Source organism: Rhinoderma darwinii, chromosome 5 (genome assembly GCF_050947455.1).
Source record: "Rhinoderma darwinii isolate aRhiDar2 chromosome 5, aRhiDar2.hap1, whole genome shotgun sequence".
NCBI classification, from domain to species: domain Eukaryota; kingdom Metazoa; phylum Chordata; class Amphibia; order Anura; family Rhinodermatidae; genus Rhinoderma; species Rhinoderma darwinii.
In genome coordinates this window covers 209,247,802-209,272,001 of record NC_134691.1, presented here as the reverse complement: position 1 = coordinate 209,272,001, position 24,200 = coordinate 209,247,802, and the positions used below count along the sequence as shown (strand labels likewise).

The 24,200-nt window shown below is 43.3% G+C and overlaps 1 protein-coding gene across 2 annotated transcripts in view; it reads left to right on the top strand.

Moving 5' to 3' along the window:
- MARCHF6 (membrane associated ring-CH-type finger 6) overlaps window positions 1-24,200 on the top strand; it is a 375,114-nt gene that overhangs the window by 99,419 nt on the left and 251,495 nt on the right. For both annotated transcript variants that reach the window (XM_075826906.1, XM_075826903.1), the window contains exons 7-8: window positions 3,991-4,177; window positions 11,481-11,542. In XM_075826906.1, the coding sequence (XP_075683021.1) occupies window positions 3,991-4,177; window positions 11,481-11,542 (249 nt within the window). The remainder of the gene's footprint in view (window positions 1-3,990; window positions 4,178-11,480; window positions 11,543-24,200) is intronic.

Sequence of the window (24,200 nt, the reverse complement as noted above, 5' to 3'; positions counted from 1 at the left end):
TTTCATGTGAAACTCGACAGTCTATTCTTGTTCTTAGAAATGAAGGCTATTTCATGCGAGAAATTGCCAAGAAACTGAAGATTTCCTACAACGGTGTGTACTACTCCCTTCAGAGGACAGCACAAACAGGCTCTAACCAGAGTAGAAAGAGAAGTGGGAGGCCCTGCTGTACAACTGAGCAACAAGACATTAGAGTCTCTAGTTTGAGAAATAGACGCCTCACAGGTCCTCAACTGGCAGCTTCATTAAATAGTACCCGCAAAACGCCAGTGTCAACGTCTACAGAGAAGAGGCGACTCCGGGATGCTGGCCTCCAGGGAAGAGTGGCAAAGAAAAAACCATATCTGAGACTGGCTAATAAAAGGAAAAGATTAATATGGGCAAAAGCACACAGACATTGGACAGAGGAAGATTGGAAAAAAGTGTTATGGACAGACGAATCGAAGTTTGAGGTGTTTGGATCACACAGAAGAACATTTGTGAGACGCAGAACAACTGAAAAGATGCTGGAAGAGTGCCTGACGCCATCTCTCAATCACGGTGGAGGTAATGTGATGGTCTAGGGTTGCTTTGGTGCTGGTAAAGTGGGAGATTTGTAAAAGGTAAAAGGGATTTTGAATAAGGAAGGCTATCACTCCATTTTGCAATGCCATGCCATACCCTGTGGACAGCGCTTGATTGGAGCCAATTTCATCCTACAACAGGACAATGACCCAAAGCACACCTCCAAATGATGCAAGAACTATTTAGGGAAGAAGCAGGCAGCTGGTATACTATCTGTAATGGAGTGGCCAGCGCAGTCACCAGATCTCAACCCCATAGAGCTGTTGTGGGAGCAGCTTGACCGTATGGTACGCAAGAAGTGCTCATCAAGCCAATCCAACTTGTGGGAGGGGCTTCTGGAAGCATGGGGTGAAATTTCTCCCGATTTTACCTCAGCAAATTAACAGCTAGAATGCCAAAGGTCTGCAATGCTGTAATTGCTGCAAATGGAGCATTCTTTGACGAAAGCAAAGTTTGAAGGAGAAAATTATTATTTCAAATAAAAATCATTATTTCTAACCTTGTCAATGTCTTGACTATATTTTCTAGTCATTTTGCAACTCATTTGATAAATATAAGTGTGAGTTTTCATGGAAAACACAAAATTGTCTGGGTGACCCCAAACTTTTGAACGGTAGTGTGTGTGTGTGTGTGTGTGTGTGTGTGTGTGTGTGTATGTATTTTTTTCTTTTTACTATAATTATGTGGGATACATCTTGTGATGTTATGTGCTTCATTAAAAAAATGTTTGATTCTGTTTACTTCCTTGCCGCTCCAGCGCCACTGCTCCGGCGGTCCCCGTTGTCTTCTCCTGTAGCGATGATGTGCCATTCACGCACGTGACTGCTGCAGGCCTTCACTGGCCTCAGCAGTCTTGTGGCGTTTATGCTAGCATCACCAGTGATTGGCTGCAGCGCTTACATGCGTGAACATCACATAATCGCTGCAGGGAAGTAAAGAAATACTGGTGGGAACCCCCGGAGCGGCGGGGGAATTGAACAGGTAAGTATTGTTCTTTATTTTACCAACTTTTCTCCTCTGATCAAAACATTTTTAAATCCCAGACAACCTCTTTAACCCCTTCCCCCTGCTTGCATTCTGGGCCCTAATGTCCAAGCCATTTTTTACATTTTTCCATTGTCACATTCGAAGAGCTGTAACTTTTTTATTTTTGCGTCGGCATAGCTGTATAAGGTCTTGTTTTTTGCGGGACGACTTGCAGTTTTTATTGGTACCATTTGAGAGTAGATGCGACTTTTTGATCACTTTTTATCACATTTTTTTTAAGTCAGGATTAATAGAAAACAGCAATTTTTCCATTGTTTTTTATTTTATTTTTTACGGCGTTCAGAGTGCGGGTTAAATAATGTAACAGCTTTATAGTCGGGGTCGTTACGGACGCGGTGATACCAAATATGTGTAACTTTTTTGCTTTATTGTAGTTTTTTTTAATAGTAAAGCATTTTGTAAGGGGAAAAAGTGCGTTTTTCATTTTTTTTTGTTTCACTTTTTTTTTTTTATTAACTTTATTAAACTTTTTTACTTTTTTACTAGTCCCACTAGGGGACTTCACTATCCTCCGATCGCTATTATAATACACTGCAATACTTTTGTATTGCAGTGTATTACTGCCTGTCCGTTTAAAACGGACAGGCATCTGCTAGGTCATGCCTGCGGCATGATCTAGCAGGCATTCGCTCCAGGCAGACCTGGGGGTCTGTATTAGACCCCCGGCTGCCATAGAAGACACAGACACTCGGCGATTTTATCGCCGGGTGTCAGTGAGATGAGAGGGAGCTCCCTCCCTCTCTCCAAAACCATTCAGATGCGGTGCTCGCTATTGTGCACCGCATCTGAAGGGTTAAACGGGTGAGATCGATACTAATATCGATCTCACCCGGCAGAGCAGGGACGCCCCCAGCCCTCAGCTGCCTCTGGCAGCTGAGAGCAGGGAGATTTCACGGCTCCCTGCTCTGTTTACTTTATTCTACAGCAGCGACGTAGAATAGCGGCGCTCTAGAATAAAGCCCACTAATGACCGCCGTAAAAAGGCGTATCGGCGGTCATTAAGGGGTTAAGCATCTGAGGCAATGTAAAGTTGGCTTTATTTGGCCAAGAAATTTATGTTTTGCCTTATTCTAAGTTCAATTTGCTAGGTCTGAGAGAGGTTATCATTGAATTCTGTCTTTTTTTCAAGCGAAATTAGTGTATAATTATATGTCTGCACTCCCTTTTTAAATATTAATCCTTAGGCCTGCCTTCATTTCAACCTTTTGACTGCTGAAGAGCAGTGTGTGTATTGGGTAGCTATTGGCCCAGACCTCAAAGCTAGATTGTGCTCAATTGGCAATCCTAGAGGAATGTGAGAGCAAGATTAAAGAGGCTCTGTCACCAGATTTTGCAACCCCTATCTGCTATTGCAGCAGATAGGCGCTGCAATGTAGATTACAGTAACGTTTTTATTTTTAAAAAACGAGCATTTTTGGCCAAGTTATGACCATTTTTGTAGTTATGCAAATGAGGCTTGCAAAAGTCCAAGTGGGTGTGTTTAAAAGTAAAAGTCCAAGTGGGCGTGTATTATGTGCGTACATCGGGGCGTTTTTAATACTTTTACTAGCTGGGCGCTCTGAAGAGAAGTAACATCCTCTTCTCTTCAGAACGCCCAGCTTCTGACACTGCAGATCTGTGACGTCACTCACAGGTCCTGCATCGTGACGGCCACATCGGCACCAGAGGCTACAGTTGATTCTGCAGCAGCATCAGCGTTTGCAGGTAAGATCGACTTACCTGCTAACGCCGAGGCTGCTGCAGAATCAACTGTAGCCTCTGGTGCCGATGTGGCCGTCACGATGCAGGACCTGTGAGTGACGTCACAGATCTGCACTGTCAGAAGCTGGGCGTTCTGAAGAGAAGAGGATGTTACTTCTCTTCAGAGCGCCCAGCTAGTAAAAGTATTAAAAACGCCCCGATGTACGCACATAATACACGCCCACTTGGACTTTTACTTTTAAACACACCCACTTGGACTTTTGCAAGCCTCATTTGCATAACTACAAAAATGGTCATAACTTGGCCAAAAATGCTCGTTTTTTAAAAATAAAAACGTTACTGTAATCTACATTGCAGCGCCTATCTGCTGCAATAGCAGATAGGGGTTGCAAAATCTGGTGACAGAGCCTCTTTAAGTGCAAATAAACCCCTTACAATTGCACGCACGTCACGTGCTGTCAAAGAGATCATACCCTTTAAGGTTTCTAGGTTATAGAACTATACCTAGTGCTACAGATCATTCAGTCTGAGAATTGTGGCGGTTTACTCCTTTTGCTTCCATAATGTTGTCTTCTATGTCCAAATTCTGATTTATCAGTCATTTTATAGTGAAGAATTAGAGAGTGGTCTGTTTAACTAAAGTACAGATTTATAGTGAAAATCTCACTTACTTTATAGGCACAAGGTGCGGGCAATGTGGCTGTTGAAAATGTCGCTTTGGACCATCCAGCTATTCCTCCTGTGGAAAATGTGGTAGTTGGTGAAAACCCTGATCTGCCAGAAGATCAGGGAGAAGATGAGGAGGAGGACAATGAAGATGATGCAGTTATTGAAGATGCAGCTGATATAAACAATGGGGCACAAGGTATTTGCGAATGTTACGTTTGATTAAAATCACAATTTTGACATTTCTTTTACTTATTTTTTCATATCCTATGGTTTCATCTTGGCAACAAAATGTTTGGTTGTTGTGCACGTTTTATTGTGCCTGTGAAACTGTTGTACACTGCCTTTCCGAGTATAGTTTCTATACTTCTGTTTTGATAAACAGTCATTGGAAACTGGCTTATTTTAAAACCATATTTGTAAAAAGAATAAAAAACTTTAATTTAAAAGATGCTTTAATTTAATATTTATTTAATAATTGGTTGTCTGGAATTAAGATGTTTTTTAGTTGGCCCTCTTAAACACTGCAGCATTGCTCAGTTTGTGCATCTCCTCCCGCCCACCTTGTTTAGTTTATGGGACACCGGGAATTAGTGGTCAGAAAAGTGTCCATAGGGCTAATACAGTCTCTGGGAAAGGACGCTGTATTGCCCCCTTCATTAGAGACCATGGAGTGGCAAAAAAGGTGTACAAATTATCTGTGTGCAGCTATATTGTTTTGTCTAGACCTATATTGCTTTGTCTAGACCTACATTGCTTTGTCTAGACCTCTCATAAAATTTTCTGCCCTCTAATGATAATTCGATGACTCTGCTGACCTAAATATAGAATCCTTGTCAGGACTAGCCCTTTTTAATACCAATACAAAACTAACACCAAAGTTTAGCGACCATAGAGGGTTGAGTCTGAATGTGTAGCTCTTTGGAAGGAATGCCTCCATGTGTTTGCTGATTCTGAGAAGAATTCCTCTCAGAATCAATACAAAACTAACATCATAGTTTGGCGACAATAGAGGGTTGAGTCTGAATGTGTAGCTCTTTTGGAGGAATGCCTCCATGTGTTTGATTCTGAAAGGAATTCCTCTCAGAATCAGCAAACACATACGGAGTGTATAACATCACCTATGGTATGTCTCCAATGTTCATAAATTCAAGATGAAAGCCTCTAGCACCTTAGACACTCTAGATCAGGGGTCTCCATCTCGGCCGGGTAAATGGGCCGCATTACTCACGGGCCGCATTACTTTCAAATTTGATACAATACAAAATTATAGTAAATTCGTTATTTGAACCATTATAACAATACTACATTACTATAATAATACTACATTACTATAACAATACTACATTACTATAATAATACTGCTAGGTTTAAATTTACCGGAAATTTGCGAGTTTATATCACGTGTATTTTAACAATCCAGTTCTCCAGTTTGTGTCGCTAAATGCAGTCCGGCTGCTCAGTTGGCAGCGTTTGGCAGACACAATGTCAAGATTGGGCAGCCCCTCTGTAGATGGTGCCACAGTGCCCTCTGTAGATGGTGCCACAGTGCCCTCTGTAGATGGTGCCACAGTGCCCTCTGTAGATGGTGCCACAGTGCCCTCTGTAGATGGTGCCACAGTGCCCTCTGTAGATGGTGCCACAGTGCCCTCTGTAGATGGTGCCACAGTGCCCTCTGTAGATGGTGCCACAGTGCCCTCTGTAGATGGTGCCACAGTGCCCTCTGTAGATGGTGCCACAGTGCCCTGAGTAGATGGTGCCACAGTGCCCTGAGTAGATGGTGCCACGGTGCCCTCTAGATGGTGCCAGGCACACACCCCCTGTAGATAGCTATATTGGGGCTCCCTCTAGGAGGGGAATCCCCAGCCAGAGCGTTGCCGGCGATTTCTCTGCTGCAGGAGCCCCTGATGTCACTGTCCATAGACCGTCATGTCAGGGGATACTCCTGGACTGGAATGTGATGTAAGCGGCAACCCCAAGGCAGGAGTCCCGGGCAGAGTGCTCCAGCTCTACTCCTGACATCACTGTCCATATATGGACAGTGATGTCAGGGGCTTCCCCAGAACAGGAGTCTCGCAGCAGAGCATTAGTATAGTCTCTGTTCTGGGACTTCTTCTCTGGGGAAGCCACTGACATCAGGGGCTCCTCCAGCAGGGGAATCCCCGGGCAAAGCGTCGGCAATGCTCTGGCTGGAGGTTCCACTCCTAGAGCAGGCACCCCCAATAGAGCTATCTACAGGGAGGGAGGGTGTAGCTCTGTCAAACCCACTGGAGGGGGTGCACTATCTACAGGGGGCTGTGTGACGGCATGAATGAGCACCTGCGCGCTCCTCCTTCAGACTGCTGTCTCCCCTCCCGAGGTAGCTATGAATCCCTGCGGACCGCAGATGACAGTCTCAGGGGCTGCGTGTTTGAGACCCCTACTCTAGATAGTCTGCTGAAATTGGTAATTTTAGCCTGAGTGAGCAGTGGAAGGTTAAGAGGAATACCTCTAAGAGGTTGTTACAACTGATGGTTTAGTGACACTGAGAGGAATGCCTCCATTTTCCATTATTGAGAGTATCCATTACCTTAGATAATTCATAGTAAATGGTGTCTAGGAGGAATGCCTGCAGTTGCACCCAAACGAACAGACCACTATTAGTATATATTTTTCCATATCTAAATTATATAGCGACTACCTCTCGCCATTGAAACTGGAGTACTAACTTTAATTCCACAAACAAACACATGTAAACACTCTTTCCTTTCACCTCTATAAGGCGCCATGCACACGACCGTGCCCGCAATCACGACCCGCGATTGCGGGCACGGCGGGCCGCCGACTGACAGCCGCATTTTCGGGCCGTGCTCCCATACAAAGCATGGGAGCACGGCCCGCAAAATGCAAAAGAACGGACATGTTCCATAATTCCCGGAACATTTCCGCGGCACGGACACCCTTCCGTAGTGCTACGGAAAGGTGTCCGCGTTCAATGAAAGTGAATGGGTCCCCTTAGATGCGGCTAAAGCGTTTTGATTGCGTGGAATGGGGATATTTGTGGTCAGTTCTGGGAAAAATGGGATTTGGGCCTAATTTCATAAAATGGGTTAGGTTGTTATACGTAGCCCCGACTGCAAAAATAAGGGTGAATAGGGCCCTCTCTGATCGGTTTGCGTTGGCGCGGGGAACACGTCAGGGATGTCCCTTGTCTCCGTTGTTATTCGCGTTGGCGGTGGAACCATTGGCTTGTGCAGTAAGACAACACGAGCATATACAAGGGTTGAGATATGGGGGGGTGGAGGAACGAATTGCATTATACGCGGATGATATGCTGTTGTTCATGGCGGATACCGAGCGCACACTACCGTTAGTTATGGCCCTGATAAAGCGTTTTGGGAATTATTCGGGATTGCTCATTAATTGGTCGAAATCGGCTCTTATGTTCATGGATCCGGGGGCTATCCAGACTGGGGAGGAGGAGGTGGAGATACCGGTGGTCACGGAGTTTAAATATCTGGGGGTCAGGGTGACGGCGAAAGCACAGGATTATATGTCCCTTAATGTGATGCCACTGTTGACAACGATAAAGGCCAAAGTAGAGGCTTGGAATAAGCTCCCGCTATCTGCTCTGGGTAGGACGAATTTGATTAAAATGATCCTTATGCCTCAAGTGCTGTACGTCTTACATAATTCCCCGGTATGGATCCCCAAATATTGGTTTAGGAGGTTGCATAACCTTTTCAGAGTCTTAGTATGGAAGAAGGGGGTACCCAGGATTAAACTGGAGAAACTTCAATTGCCTAAGGAGGAGGGGGGCCTAGCTTTGCCTAATGCTTGGGTGTATTATTTAGCTGCCCAATGTCAGCATTTCTGGGGGTGGGAGCAGGAGGAGACCTGGGGGTTCAGTGCGCGCATCCTATCGCATCTGGGGGGGGGGAGAATCCGCTGGCAGGACTGGAAGCACACAGCTATAGAAGACTGGCGAGTACTCGACCCACCCTGCTTCTCATACATAAGGTGTGGTGGCAGTGTAAGCACTTGTTGAAGATAGGAGAGTGTACTAAATATACCCCACTCTGGAGGAACACATATCTGGGGGAAATGGGCAAATTGGAAGGGATGCAGGGGTGGGAGCAGCGAGGTATAATACGATTGAGTCAGTTGTACGAGGGAGGCATACTCAAATCCTTTCAGCAGTTACGGGAGAGGTTTCAGTTGGATTCCCGCATGTTCTATCAGTACCTGCAGATTCGGCATGCTGTGCAGACACAAGCGGCCAGTGTAGACATGGCGATCCATGCCACCGGAGTGTTGGAACATATTGCAAAAGCAGTAACGTCAAAGGAATTAATTTCATTAGTTTATCGCAGGTTGCTGTCGGAACATCTGGGAGATCCTATGGCATCGGTCAAAGCTGCATGGGAAAGAGATGTGGGTCCTACTCCTACAGACCACTGGGAGGCGGTATTGGCGGCATCATGTACTCTGTCCATAAATGTAGCACAACGAAGATCACAGTTATTTCTGATACATAGGGTGTATAGGACCCCCTGGGTTCTGAAACAAATGGGATTAAGGGCAGACGCCAGGTGTCCTAGGTGTCCGGAAGAAAAGGCAGATATCCTTCATATGTTCTGGTCCTGCGGGAAATTGGGGGCCTTATGGACGGAAATGACAGAGTTAATGGGCCAAGTGTTTGAGGTACAGATTCCATTGGATCCAGTGGTAATGCTGCTGGGGTATGTAGGGGATTTGGAGGGGGATAGGATGACAGGGCTGGCAATTGCAAAAATACTATACCAAGTAAGAAAGGGAATAGCAAAGCACTGGCTGGATGGGGAGCCATCTTCAAAGCAAGAAATTATAGGGGCACTTAATTCTCAGGTTCTGATGGAATATAGGATATATTCCAAGAGGGGGTCCAAGACTAAATTTGAAAAACAATGGGCTAGGTGGATTGATCACTCTGGGTGTGCTTCCTCGGAACTTATGACGCTATGTGCGCTGGTCTCACTCTAAATGGTTCGGGGGTCCAAGGGAACACTAAGGGCGCGGGGGGCACGGGAGCAGGGAGGGACAGGTCACACATTCAGGAACAGAGCCACTGACTGTTGCGTACATGCGGGGAGTTGGAGGAGGATGGGGGAGGGAAATGGGAAGGAGAAAGAGATAGGATAAAGAAGATTGTAACGGGAGGGCCGGCTGGGGGATACAGGGGGGAGTTGGGGGGAAGGAATTGTTTTGTTGGAAATAAATGCTTGGGTCTTTGGAGAAATGCTTTCACAATGTATGAGAATGTATAATGACCTGTATTGATGTGAAGTTTGTTGAATAAACTTGAACTGATTAAAAAAAAAAATTGATTGGGCAATTGCGGTCCGCAAAAACTGAGGTTTTTTACGGTCGTGTGCATGGGGCCTCAGCTATATCTGCCGTTCAGCAGTTTCAAAATATAATAATCATATTTTCAAAAATAAAGGAGTCCATGGATTCATTTTTAACTCCCTATTGTATGTCCTTGATAGGGTTTACTTATAATTCTTATGTATATGAATAAAGATTGATCAATTCTCCTGTTAAATATAGGAATGATTTCAAGTTAGTGGGAGTAGATCCTTTGGATTGTCAGAGTACAATCCTCGTGTTTGAATATAAAACGTAATGTAATACCGGTGTATATCTTTGAGACTTGAATTAACCCATTATATTCAGTTTACCAGTTATGCATTAGCAACTTTATACTTTGCCTTTACCATAAACCCCTGTTAGTTAAACTGTAACTTTATTACCTTCTACCAAATGTGGTTTCTGATTTGTGTGAGGTCCTCACTTTATATCATGTTTCCTTTTATTCCGTGAGTACTTCAATAAAACAATTGAGCTTTACTATACATTGTGTCTTGTGCAGTATGATTGTAGGTTTCATGGCTTGTCCAATAGGCGCATGCTTTCTGGTGGTTAATTTTTGCGCCCTATTGTTTGACAGGTGTATGTTAGCAGCAAGATGGATTACTGTGTAATACGGAGCAGTAGAAGGAGGAGCATAGGTTAATCCTGTTACAACTTTCTCCTCTGGATACGGTTTCATGTAGTGACGTCCACTTTCAGCCAAACCCCCGCCAACGGTGTCTGACTGCTACTGGCTCTGTGTGTATGCAGTTAGAGACTGATTAATCGATCACAAGCAGCTGTAACCTCTAGCAAATTAACCCTTTTAAAAGGAGGAGTCTCCTCCTTCTCCTCTAGCTGGGCTGAATAATACACAGGGAAATCCAATATATGGCTAATAAATCACAATATTGTGTAGACCGTGAAGTTCAGGCACCTGGCTGGAGGTAAACCCATTTTTCGTGCTATTTGCATTTCACTGATTCGTCACCTATTACAATCCATTGGTAAATTGACCAGGTTTGAGATAAGCATTTGACGAATTTATATGATAATCAATATTTTTTTTTATTACTTTTTTCCCTCTTTGTATCTATGGAGCAGCAAATAAACAAAACCGCTAATCAGGAGAATTGAGCACAAGGCTTCACTTCAGAATCAGCACCTCCCCCGTACAGTTGGTACTTCCCAATGTAGAAGAGAATCTCATGATATTTTGGCCTTACTTTGCTGAAATAAAAGTTAAACCTGTGTCCCATTAATACTGAGGGAAATCCTCAGTTCTGCTAATGATATTGATTTGAGAGAAGTCTCATAATCTAATGTCACGTTTTGTGGTTTTTTTTTTTCAGAACCAATGGCAAATCATTTAACGACTGCCGTATAGTGTTTTTAAAGCGGGTTTTCAGGGAACCTCTTCTGATGCGCTGCCTTTTTTTTTTGACAGCGCTTCAGAAGAAGAAGAATGCAGCGATATGCGCTGTGCAAACCCGTTGACCAAGCTTTTGCTAACAATCTTGGGCACAGAGCGATGATCGGAGACCAATAAAGTTGTTCTCGGATCATTTAACGGCTTTAGATGCTGCGGTTAGTAGAGACGGTGACATCTAAGGTGTTTGACAGGGCTCCCACTGTCAACCTATCTGCGCCCCACGACTATATTGTGGGGGTTCGATGCTTTACTATGGCACTTGCCTATTAGTGTAGCACTGACAGGCAGCAATAATGCTTTGAAATACATAATATTTGAAAGCATTATCGCTGCTGCAAGTTCCCTTGGGGTAAAAAAAAAATGTATAGTTTAGGTTTAATATATATTTTTTTATTTTTTTCATTATTCGTTTTAAAATCGTTTACCATAAAAAAATAGTATGGCCACTATCGTAACGAAATGAAGTATAAAGTTAAATGGTTATTACTGTGCTAAAGTGGGGAAAAAAACCCGCAATCAATAAATTATATGTACCCTAAAATTGTACCAATAAAAATGTCGATACCCTCATACGGCTAGGTTCACCAAAAAATACTGAGCCTTAACATAATAACTTTTTTTGTTTTTACCGCTCGGCAGACCGTAACAATCATACGTTTATATGTGGTGTTAAGTTAAACCTTTTGTTTTGCTTTTGCAGATGACATGAATTGGAATGCCTTAGAATGGGATCGAGCTGCAGAAGAACTGACTTGGGAACGGGTGAGCTAAACTGTTAACTATTAATGGTTCCCAAACATAAGTATAATAATCTTAGCCTCTTGGCGCCATAATGTACTACTACTTAGGATGTATGCCATCACAATATGGCGTGGGATGAGGAACTGAGCCAGCACTGTATTTGGCGTGTGCCAGCAGTCTCAAACAGCTGACTCCTGCCTGCATCGGCCGGGATCAGAGATAACTTAGATCCCGGACGTATAACCTCTCAGATGCCGCATTCAATAGCAAACCCTTCATCTGAGTGGTTAGACAGGGGGAAGAGGCTCCCAATGTTCCCAGATCACCCCCCCCCCCCCGCTTTAAAATCGCAGAGTACCGATCTGCTTCCAATGCAGCCAAAGGCCTCCTTGCCTGCTTTGTGTGATCTTTTATTAAGCCTCACCAAGCACTCATGAATATGTCGATGCAAAATAGAAAAGTTATGGCTCGGAATGCAACGATTAATTGAAAATTTTAAATCAAACCAAAGTTGTCTGTCTCTCGATCTTCTCTCTAAGGCTGGGTTCACACGACCTATTTTCAGACGTAAACGAGGCGTATTATGCCTCGTTTTATGTCTGAAAAAAGGGCTGCAATACGTCGGCAAACATCTGCCCATTCATTTGAATGGGTTTGCCGACGTACTGTGCAGACGACCTGTAATTTACGCGTCGTCGTTTGACAGCTGTCAAACGACGACGCGTAAATGGACTGCCTCGAACTCAATGAAGCACAGCTCAAGATTTACGAGCGTCTCAGACGGCTCGCAAAATGCATTTACGTGTGAAACGAGGCAGCTGTTAACAGTCTGTCTTTTCACACGTAAATGCCTCTCATCGTGTGAACATACCCTAAGGTTGTTTTCAGACTATGCGGTTTGAAACTCATAAAAAAATAAAGACAAATCTCTCTCCCGATTACACTGTAAACATTTCACCAGAGGGAGGGAAATTTCAGTCACTTCTGACAGTGATTAATCACCTGCTAAAATATAGCGTCGGGTATGTACATCTGGATGTTTTGGGGTAAAATCTCTTTATTAAAGAGTTTTTATATCGTGTATAGAAATATTTTTTTTTTCACTCATTGAGTTCGATAGATGTTGAATGGTTTGCTGCTCCATTTAAACTTCTCTTCACCGCTGTTACACATTGAGGAGAAACTTGGGTCTTCTGTTGCAAGAGATTGGTGGGGGTTCCAGCATGTGTATTGTGGGATACATATTTTAAATCTCCCACCCTCTGCCGACCCAGTCAACTCAGTAAAGCTGACAATTGATGTACAGAGAACCGGAAATGTCTACTTAAAGAGGCTCTGTCACCACATTCTAAGTGCCGTATCTCTTACATAAGGAGATCGGCGCTATAATGTAGATGACAGCAGTGCTTTTTATTTAAAAAAACGATCTATTTTCACCACTTTATTAGCGATTTTAGATTTATACTAACCACTTGGTCTAAAGTAAAAATACTCCCACTTGGGCATTAAGCAACTCATTAGCATAAATCTAATAAAGTGGTCAAAAAAGATCGTTTTTCTAAATAAAAAGCACTGCTGTCACCTACATTATAGCGCCGATCTGCTTATGTAGGAGATAGTCCACTTATAATGTGGTGATAGAGCCTCTTTAAAGAATCGCACCAGCATTTTTTTTGGCCTATATAGTGCAGTTTTGGCTGCTATTAAATAATAATGTAGAGGATCTTGTATATACCCATTTTAGTTGATGTGCCATTGATAAGTTGTCTGCCATCATGTTTCCTCCTTTGCCTCTGATGTGGCTCCCCTAATGCAACCTACAATTCTCATGATGCTTCTGGCTTGGCAGAGGGGCTGGAATCTCATCACACTGCCCTTGCTCTGCTCTGAGTCTTTTCGAAGTGCTTCAAGTGATAGATCAGTGACAAAGAACGATTATCCTCTAACACTGTGGTGCAGCTTCAGCCTGTCTACCTGCATTCTGCTAGTGATAGATCAGTGACATACTGACTCTGCCGGACAGCAGTTTACAGTGTGTCTCATGTGATGCTGCAGCATGTCTCCTGCTACTGATAGATTTCTGCCCATTTCTTACAAGCTGGAGTCCGTAAGGAGCAGTGTCTAGAAAAACACTGGACTCTGCACACAACACTCACAGATCGTATAGACCATGTGAGTCAGGGGAGTTTTATAACTGCACCTAATCATTGTATGGACTCGCCTATTATATATCAGCACTCCTGGTCCTTTAGATAGAGAAGATGTAACCTCTTCAACAGCAATATATGCATAGAGGGGGCATACAGAGGAACAAGGAGCTGCGTGGGGATGGGAGGTGTCTCAAATCCGTCAGGAGGGATTTGATAGGTGATGTAATCCTGTAGTCTGCTACATAGTAGAGACTAACCTATCTACACATGAGGGAATGGTCTAATTTGCCGGAATTTTTCTTTTTATGTGTGTGCTCTACTAGACTTATTTTTTGTATGGATAGTCACATAAATAACAAAACCCAACCAACATTTTTGTTTTTATACTAAAACTTGATTTAAGTATGTCATTTTCTGATACATTCCCGTTTAAAGAGTATCTGTATATCCTCTGATTTGTGCATTGAAAACCTTGTCGATTATGTGTATATATTCTGTTTGCAGCAATTTTAAATAAAACAAATTTAAAAAGAGTATCTGCAACCAAAAATATTTTTCTTTGTTATAATAAATCAAGTTAGAATGATAAAATAAATGTTCTACTCTTAGAAAGTTATTGTCTTGGTAAGATACTGTAGTTAAAAAAAGACAAGGCCATCTTGTTCAACTTATTCTCCTTCAGTGTGGATCCCAGGGGAAGACAAAGTTCTATGAGGCAGAATTATCAACGTCTAATTGCTAGTAGTCAAGTCAACATAACCTGTAATATTATTAGTTTCAAAAAAGGCATCCAGGACCCTTTTGAACTTTTTTATTTTGATAAGTTCAGTATTTTTTTTTTTTTTTTTGCATTTTTAAATTGAGGTACAAAAACCCCAAGCCATCCCACCCTCCCAGAAACATTCCGAAATAATACAATAATCATGTATGTCAATGGTACATTCCGTGTAAAATATACAGTAGCTCAAAAGTTACAATTAGCAGCACATATTAGTAGTCACAACCAAATATATATGATATATCATCCTTCTTGTACAGATCTAGTATGTTGAAACTGTCAAATGCACTAGAGCATCATAATCCAAAATAGTTCCCTATCCCAATCTCAGAACCAATCACAAATTCTATGTGAGGATCCCACGACCCCCGTGCCCACATCGCTCAATCATAGCCAAACTTCATATAGGTGTCTCAAGTCTCATATGGCACTGTGTCAATTCCCTGAATGCCAAATTAGAATTGTCCAATCAGGGAGCCCAGACCTTTTCAAACTGCTAATGTCCCCCTTTTCCTATATACTCCGTTCTCAAGGTTGGTAAGCCAATTAACTTTATTAATAAATTCTTGTCTCGAAGGACTCTATGTATTTATCCAATATTTGCGCTATAAGTTTGCGTGCAATATTTCTAGCAGTTTGGCAACCGCCTATTTCCCAGGCTCCATGGTTGCCAGATCCTCCACATATCCCAGGACACAAACCAGCGGTGTCATGTCTACATTAACCTGGAAAACCTCAGTAATAATATGAAGTACATCCCGCCAAGGGTCCGCCAAACATGGACAGGAGCAGAACATGTGTAACATACCTGCTGAGGCTTGCTTGCATCTTGAACACCCTCTAATACCAATTTCAAATAAGAATTTCTGTGTTCTATATACTTTGTGCTACAAATATAAGTGGGATAATCTATGGGCCTCACTCAGAGAGAACTGGTGCTCTCTCTCTCGGATTTGCCTCCACTGGTCCCATCTCTCACCGTGTATCTATCCATTATAAGGTCTAAGAGACCCAAATAAAGTCTAGACATAACTACTAATGAACTAGTAGTCATTTCTATGAAATCTAAAATTCCGTTCTTAATGATAATACAACCATCAGGATAATCTGGCATGTCTCCGCTGAGGATATTTTTCAAATTCTGTAGAAGGAATTACATAATCCCTGTATCTGTTCAAAAGAGTGATGCACTCCGGCATTAACTATCTGCATCACACGTTTAGTCTTGCATTTCGCCACATGCTCATATTTTCTAGCTGACATAAATTAGACAGCCATGGATTATCCCATAAAGCAGTGTACTGGGTAGTGCCCTTTAAGTCTTGAATGTCTCACCTTCCACCACACCCTATGTATAAGTCTCAGCGTAGGGAACGGAGTGGCTGATCAATTTAATTTGTTTGCTTCCACAGCACATGTAAGCTAACTCGTCCCAGAAACTCTCGTAATAAAATTCTCTGGGGTCTATTTCCACACTTTCCCAAAAATGTAGTTGTTGTAACTGTCCTGCTAGAACAGAGTTTCCCAACCTTTTCAGGCTCGAGGAACCCCAGGAAAAAAATAAAATTCTCAGGGCACCCCTACCAAAAATAGTGTAAAAAACGGCTAAAAACAAGCACTACACTCTTAGGGTATGTTCACACAGTGTTCTTTTGTAAGGCAGAAAATAAAAATCTGCCTCAAAATGACTTTAGGAATTTTGAGGCAGATTTTGAATTGCCAGCGTTGTTGTTTTTTTTTTTTTTTTTTGCTGTTTTTTGCCCACATTTTTTTTTAAGCCGTTGAAGCGAATGCAAAAACCGCAGGCAAAAAAAGCACCAAACGAGCGCCGCAGGTTTTTTTTGCCTCCTATTAATTTCCATGGGAGGTCAAAAGCGGAAACCACTCGAAGACCATCATCCCCCCCCACTCACCGTAATGACCATCATCCCCCACTCACCGTAATGACCATCATCCCCCACTCACCGTAATGACCATCAGCCCCCACTCACCGTAATGACCATCAGCCCCCACTCACCGTAATGACCATCAGCCCCCACTCACCGTAATGACCATCAGCCCCCACTCACCGTAATGACCATCAGCCCCCACTCACCGTAATGACCATCAGCCCCCACTCACCGTAATGACCATCAGCCCCCACTCACCGTAATGACCATCAGCCCCCACTCACCGTAATGACCATCAGCCCCCACTCACCGTAATGACCATCAGCCCCCACTCACCGTAATGACCATCAGCCCCCACTCACCGTAATCACCATCAGCCCCCACTCACCGTAATCACCATCAGCCCCCACTCACCGTAATGACCATCAGCCCCCACTCACCGTAATGACCATCAGCCCCCACTCACCGTAATGACCATCAGCCCCCACTCACCGTAATGACCATCAGCCCCCACTCACCGTAATGACCATCAGCCCCCACTCACCGTAATGACCATCAGCCCCCACTCACCGTAATGACCATCAGCCCCCACTCACCGTAATGACCATCAGCCCCCACTCACCGTAATGACCATCAGCCCCCACTCACCGTAATGACCATCAGCCCCCACTCACCGTAATGACCATCAGCCCCCACTCACCGTAATGACCATCAGCCCCCACTCACCGTAATGACCATCAGCCCCCACTCACCGTAATGACCATCAGCCCCCACTCACCGTAATGACCATCAGCCCCCACTCACCGTAATGACCATCAGCCCCCACTCACCGTAATGACCATCAGCCCCCACTCACCGTAATGACCATCAGCCCCCACTCACCGTAATGACCATCAGCCCCCACTCACCGTAATGACCATCAGCCCCCACTCACCGTAATGACCATCAGCCCCCACTCACCGTAATGACCATCAGCCCCCACTCACCGTAATGACCATCAGCCCCCACTCACCGTAATGACCATCAGCCCCCACTCACCGTAATGACCATCAGCCCCCACTCACCGTAATGACCATCAGCCCCCACTCACCGTAATGACCATCAGCCCCCACTCACCGTAATGACCATCAGCCCCCACTCACCGTAATGACCATCAGCCCCCACTCACCGTAATGACCATCAGCCCCCACTCACCGTAATGACCATCAGCCCCCACTCACCGTAATGACCATCAGCCCCCACTCACCGTAATGACCATCAGCCCCCACTCACCGTAATGACCATCAGCCCCCCACTCACCGTAATGACCATCAGCCCCCCACTCACCGTAATGACCATCAGCCCCCCACTCACCGTAATGACCATCAGCCCCCCACTCACCGTAATGACCATCAGCCCCCCACTCACCGTAATGACCATCAGCCCCCCACTCACCGTAATGACCATCAGCCCCCCACTCACCGTAATGACCATCAGCCCCCCACTCACCGTAATGACCATCAGCCCCCCACTCACCGTAATGACCATCAGCCCCCCACTCACAGTATAATCACCATCAGCCCTCTGTCGTCGTCCCCCCAGTAAAATGACCATCAGCCCTCTGTCGTCCGTCCCCCCAGTAAAATGACCATCAGCCCTCTGTCGCCCGTCCCCCCAGTAAAATGACCATCAGCCCTCTGTCGTCCGTCCCCCCAGTAAAATGACCATCAGCCCTCTGTCGTCCGTCCCCCCAGTAAAATGACCATCAGCCCTCTGTCGCCCGTCCCCCCCCAGTAAAATGACCATCAGCCCTCTGTCGTCGCCCCCCCCCCCCCCCGTAAAATGACCATCAGCCCTCTGTCGTCGCCCCCCCCCCCCCCCCGTAAAATGACCATCAGCCCTCTAGTAAAGTGACCATCACAGACCGAAGGTGTTCTTACTCCTGGGGAAGGAATAAATAAGGAGGTATAAGAACAACAACTCCCAGCATGTCCAAGCTGTTATGTGATATCAATGGACATTACAGGGAGGAGATATAAGAGGAGAGAACTACAACTCCCAGCATGTCCAAGCTGTTATGTGATATCAGAGGACTTTACAGGTGGAGGAGGTAGAAGAGGAGAGAACTTATTCAACGTATTTATTAATGATATAGAGGATGGGATTAATACCACTATTTCTATTTTTGCAGATGACGCCAAACTATGTAATATAGTTCAGACTATGGAAGATGTTCATGCATTGCAAGCTAATTTGAACACACGAAGTGTTTGGGCGTACACTTGGCAAATGAAGTTTAATGTAGATAAATGTAAAGTTATGCACCTGGGTACGAACAGCCTACCTGCATCATATGTCCTAGGGGAAACTACACTGGGAGAGTCACTTGTTAAGAAGGATCTGGGTGTACTTGTAGATCATAAACTAAATAACAGCATACAATGTCAATCAGCTGCTTCAAAGACAAGCAGGATATTGTCGTGTATTAAAAGAGGCATGGACTCACGGGACAGGGATGTAATATTGCCACTTTACAAAGCATTAGTGAGGCCTCATCTAGAATATGCAGTCCAGTTCTGGGCTCCAGTTCATAGAAAGGATGCCCTGGAGTTGGAAAAAATACAAAGCAGAGCAACGAAGCTAATAAGGGGCATGGAGAATCTAAGTTATGAGGAAAGATTAAAAGAACTAAACCTATTTAGCCTTGAAAAAGACTACTAAGGACGGACATGATTAACTTCTATAAATATATGAATGGCACATACAAAAAATATGGTGAAATCTTGTTCCATGTAAAACCCCCTCAAAAAACAAGGGGGTACTCCCTCCGTCTGGAGAAAGAAAGGTTCAACCTGCAGAGGTGACGAGCCTTCTTTACTGTGAGAACTCCGCAGAAGTTGGTCACAGCAGGGACAGTAGATGGCGTTAAAAAAGGCTTAGATAAATTCCTAGAACAAAAAAAATATTCGCTCCTATGTGTAGAAATATTTCACTTCCCCTTTCCCATCCCTTGGTTGAACTTGATGGACGTGTCTTTTTTCAACCGTACAAACTATGTAACTACAACTCCCAGCATGCCCAGACTGTTATTAAGGGATATCAGAGGGCATTACAGGGAGGGGGTATAAGAGGAGAGAACTACAACTCCCAGCATGTCTAGGATGTTATGTGATATCAGAGAAAGTTTACAATAGGAGGAGGTAGAAAAGGAGAGAACTGCAACTCCCAGCATTTCCAGACTGATATTATGGGATATCAGAGGACATTACAGAGAGGAGGTATAAGCGGAGAGGACTAAAACTTCCGGCATTCCCCTGGCTCCATTTCTCACACAATTGCTAACAAACTAAAGAAAAAAAATACTTACCCTGCCCAGCGTTAATGGCTCATCTCCCTCCGTCAGGCTTCTAGTGGGAAGCGGTGGGCGGTACGTGTAACAGATGTCCACGCGTCACGTCTGCTACAATGTCGGGGGCGTAACTTTTTTTTTTGCAGTGGATGAGCGGAGTGTCGCGGCACCACTGTGCTAGAAAGTATACCAAAGGTTTAGGGAGAGCTAACCCTTCTTCTGTCTTAGACTGATGAAAAGTTTCCAGTTTGTTGAGGGGGTTTTTACCACTCCAGATTAATTCTCAAACTATTAACCTGATAAAAAAAAAGCCGAAGTGGTAACCACACTGGTGCACTATGTAATAAGAAAAGTAATTGTGGCATCTAAATCATTTTAATCAAGTTTACACGATGACGATTTGGTCCAAGCTATAATTTTATGTTTGAATCTGTCTATCAACGGGGATAAGTTGTTTCTCGTAGTCCGACAACTGACTGGATACTACCACCCCTAGATACTTGAACAATGTGACAAATTGTAATCCGGAGTCTGTAGAGACATCCTCATCATGGATGATATCCAAAGGCAGTAGCGTAGATTTGGACCAGTTAGTAACAAATCCTGAATACTCTCCAAAAGTGGAAATAACATCCATAGCTACACTCAAAGATCATCAGCTAAGAACAAGAGCGCATCATCTGCGTAAAGCGCCACTGTCTTCTCGGTTTCACCCCGATTGAAAACCAGTAACACCAGGATGAGCCCGAAGAGCTGCAGCTAAGGGTTCAATAGCTAACGTGAAGAGCAGTGGGAGACGAGGGGCAACCCCACCTTGTGCTACTACTTAACACGACAGAATCAGTTAAACACCCATTGACGCTTATTTTTGTCGTAGGGCTAGCGTACAGCAGTTGTACCCAAGAAATAAATTTGTCCCCTACCCCAAATATCTCCAAACTTCCCACAGGTACACCCACTCCACACTATCAAAAGCCTTAGCGGCATCCAGAGAGCATATTACTCTATCACCAGAATTATCAATGGGGATTTGCACATTTAAATACAGTCTACAAATATTTATAGCTGTAGATCCGGACGGTGTAAAGCCAGATTGATCTGAATAAACCATAGTGGACAATACCTTGGATAAACGAATAGCTGAAACTTTGGCCAAAATTTTAATATCGGTAGTGAGCAACGAGATGGGCCTATAAGAGTCTGGTAAAAGAGGGTCTTTACCAGGCTTATGTAAAACAACTATCATGGCCTCCTACATTGTCTGAAATAGATGTCTGTCTATAGAAGCTTCTTAAAAAACCCTCAATAATTTGGGAAGTAAAATCTAGGGCTGGGCAATTTATGACCTAAATCAAATTCCCGATTAATTGAACATGTAACCTCGATTTTATGATTATTGAATCATTCTTTAGTCCACACCTCTTTTGTATTCCATGCCCCTTTTTGCATGCTACACCATTGAATTAATAATTATCCCCTGAGCCAGCTGTATACTACTGTATATAATATACCCCCTGACACTGTCCCCACACAGAATAATGCCCCCATAGCGGCAACCCACACAGTAAAAGTCCCCCATAGCTGCCCCCATGCTGTATAATGACCCCACAGCTGCCCCCAATACTGCCTGATAAAAATAATATACATACTCGCCTAACCCTGTTCCAATGATGAATGGAGGAGATCCCTCTGCTCTTCTGGTCTCTGACACTGCCTCACGTCCAGCAGCACATGGTGAATGGTAGAGCAGGTACCTTATAGTCTCCTATTCTACCATTGGATTCAACTGTATCTGCGTCCTGAAGATACAGTTTAAATCGGGAGAACGTAATTGATAAAACCAAAATTCGCAAGCTGACATCTATTTATTTGTGCTGAAATTCGAGTAATTGCCCAGCCCTAGTAAAATCCCACCAAACTTTTTATACATTTCCATTGGGATGCCATCTGCCCACGGGGATTTATTATTGTCTGTAGAAGTGTGAGTGGGCCATTTAAATATTCCTGATCGCTCTCAGAGAATGATGGGAGATTAACCCCTTCAGGACTGAGCCTGTTTTGGCCTTCAGGACGAAGCCGATTTTTCAAATCTGACGTGTCACTTTATGTGGTAATAACTCCGGAATGCTTTTGCCTATCCAAGTGATTCTGAGATTTTCTCGCGACATATTGTACTTTATGTTGGGGAAAAAATTTGGTCGATAAATTCAATATTTATTTGTAAAAAACACCAAGATTTGAAGAAAATTTGCAAAAATTTGCATTTTTCTAAATTTAAATGTAGCTACTTGTAAAACAGATGGTAATACCACACAAAATATCACTAGTTATCATTTCCCATATGTCTACTTTAGTTTGGCATCGTTTTTTGAGCATTCTTTTATTTTTCTAGGACGTTACAAGGCTTAGAACTTTAGCAGCGATTTCTCATATTTTCAAGAAAATTTCAAAAGGCGATTTTTACAAGGACCAGTTCAGTTCTAAAGTGGCTTTGAGGGCCTTATATATTAGAAAGTCCCTATAAATCACCCCATTTTGAAAACTGCACCCCTCAAAGTATTCAAAACAACATTCAGAAAGTGTTTTAACCCTTTAGGCGTTTCACAGGATTTAATGCAAAGTAGAGGTGAAAGTTACAAATTTCATTTATTTTTTTTTACAAAATTCATTTGTAATACATTTTTTTCTATACCACAGAAGGTTTTACCCGAGAAATGTAACTTATTATTTATTGCCCAGATTCTGCAGTTTTTAGAAATATCCCACATGTGGCCCTAGTGCGCTAATTTACTGAAATACAGGCCTCAGAAGCAAAGGAGTTCCTTGAGGATTTTGGGGCCTCCTTTTTTTTTTTTTTTAGCATATATTTTAGGTACCATGTCAGGTTTGAAGAGGTCTTGTGGGGCCAAAACAATAAAGACCCCCCAAAAGTGACCTCATTTTGGAAACTACACCCCTCAGGGAATTTTATCTAGGGGTATAGTTAGCATTTTGAACCCACAGTTTTTTTGCTAAATTTATTTGAATTAGTATGTGAAGATGAAAATCGACTTTTTTTTCTGAAAAAACTTAGAAATTTGTAAATTTTTCAAGGAATAAAAGAGAAAAAACACCCCAACATATGTAAAGCAATTTCTCCCGATTATAGCAATACCCCATATGTGGTAATAAACTGCTGTTTGGACCCACAGCAGGACTCCGAAGGGAAGGAGCACCATTTGGATTTTGAAATTCTGATTTTGCTGGAATAGTTTTCAGTGCCGTGTCGCGTTTGAAATGCACTGGAGGGAACAAAATAGTGGAAACCCCGGAAAGTGACCCCATTTTGGAAACTACTCTCATCAAGGAATTTTTCTAGGGGTAAAGTTAGCATTTTGACCGCACAGTTGTTTTGCTGAATTCATTGGAATTATTCTGTAAAGGTAAAAATCGACTTTTTTTTTTCTTAAAAAAGGTAGCCATTTTTAATTTTTACAAGGAATAAAGGAGAAAAAGCACCCCAACATTTGTAAAACAATTTCTCCCGATTACGGAAATATGCCATATGTGGTAATAAACTGCTGTTTGGACCCACAGCAGGGCTTAGAAGGGAAGGAGTGCTATTTGTCTTTTGGAGCTCAAATTTAGCTGAAATGGTTTTTGGGTGCCATGTCGCATTTGCAAAGCCCCTGAGAGGCCAAAACAGTGGAAACCCCCCAAAAGTGGAAATTACACCACTTAAAGAATCTATCTAGGGATATAGTGGGCATTTAGACCCCACAAGTCTTTTGCAGGATTTATTAGAATTAGGCCGTGAAAATGAATATCAACATTTCTTCCACTAAAATGTTGCATTTTTTAAATTTCACAAAGGATAAAGGGGGAAAAAGCTGCCCAACATTTGTAAAGCAATTTCTCCCGAGTACGGCAATACCCCACGTGTGGTCATAAATGGTTTTTCATTAGAAAGTAATTAACCCTTTCTGGACTGATCCATTTTTTTCTTTTCCTTTTTTTAGTTTTTTCCTCCCCGCGTTCCAAGAGCCACAACTTTTTTATTTTTCCATCAATAGAGTGGTGTGAGGGCTTATTTATTGAGGGACGAGCGGTCGTTTTTATTGGTACAATTTTTTGGTACATACAACTTTTTGAGCACTTTTTATTACATTTTTAGGTAGAGCCAAGGTGACCAAAAAACTGTGATTTTGCCGTTTTAAATGCTTTATTTTTCATGTGAGACGCTCCATACATCACCCCCCACACTACGACATGCTATGTCGTGGTGCGCGAAGGGGTTAATGTGCAGCGGATGGTGCAGAGTGAAAATTACAATTTTCCACTCCTATGCCATTTTAGTGCACTACATGTTATGCCCAGTTTGTGCCACTGAAGACAAATACCTCATAAAATATTAAACGGGTTCTCCCGGGTATGGCGATGCCATATCTGTGGACGTAAACTGGTGCTTAGGCACGCTGCAGGGCTCAGAAGGGAGGGAGCGGCATTTGGCTTTTGGGGCGCAGATGTAGCTTGGTAGTTGTTCTGTTTGGGGTTT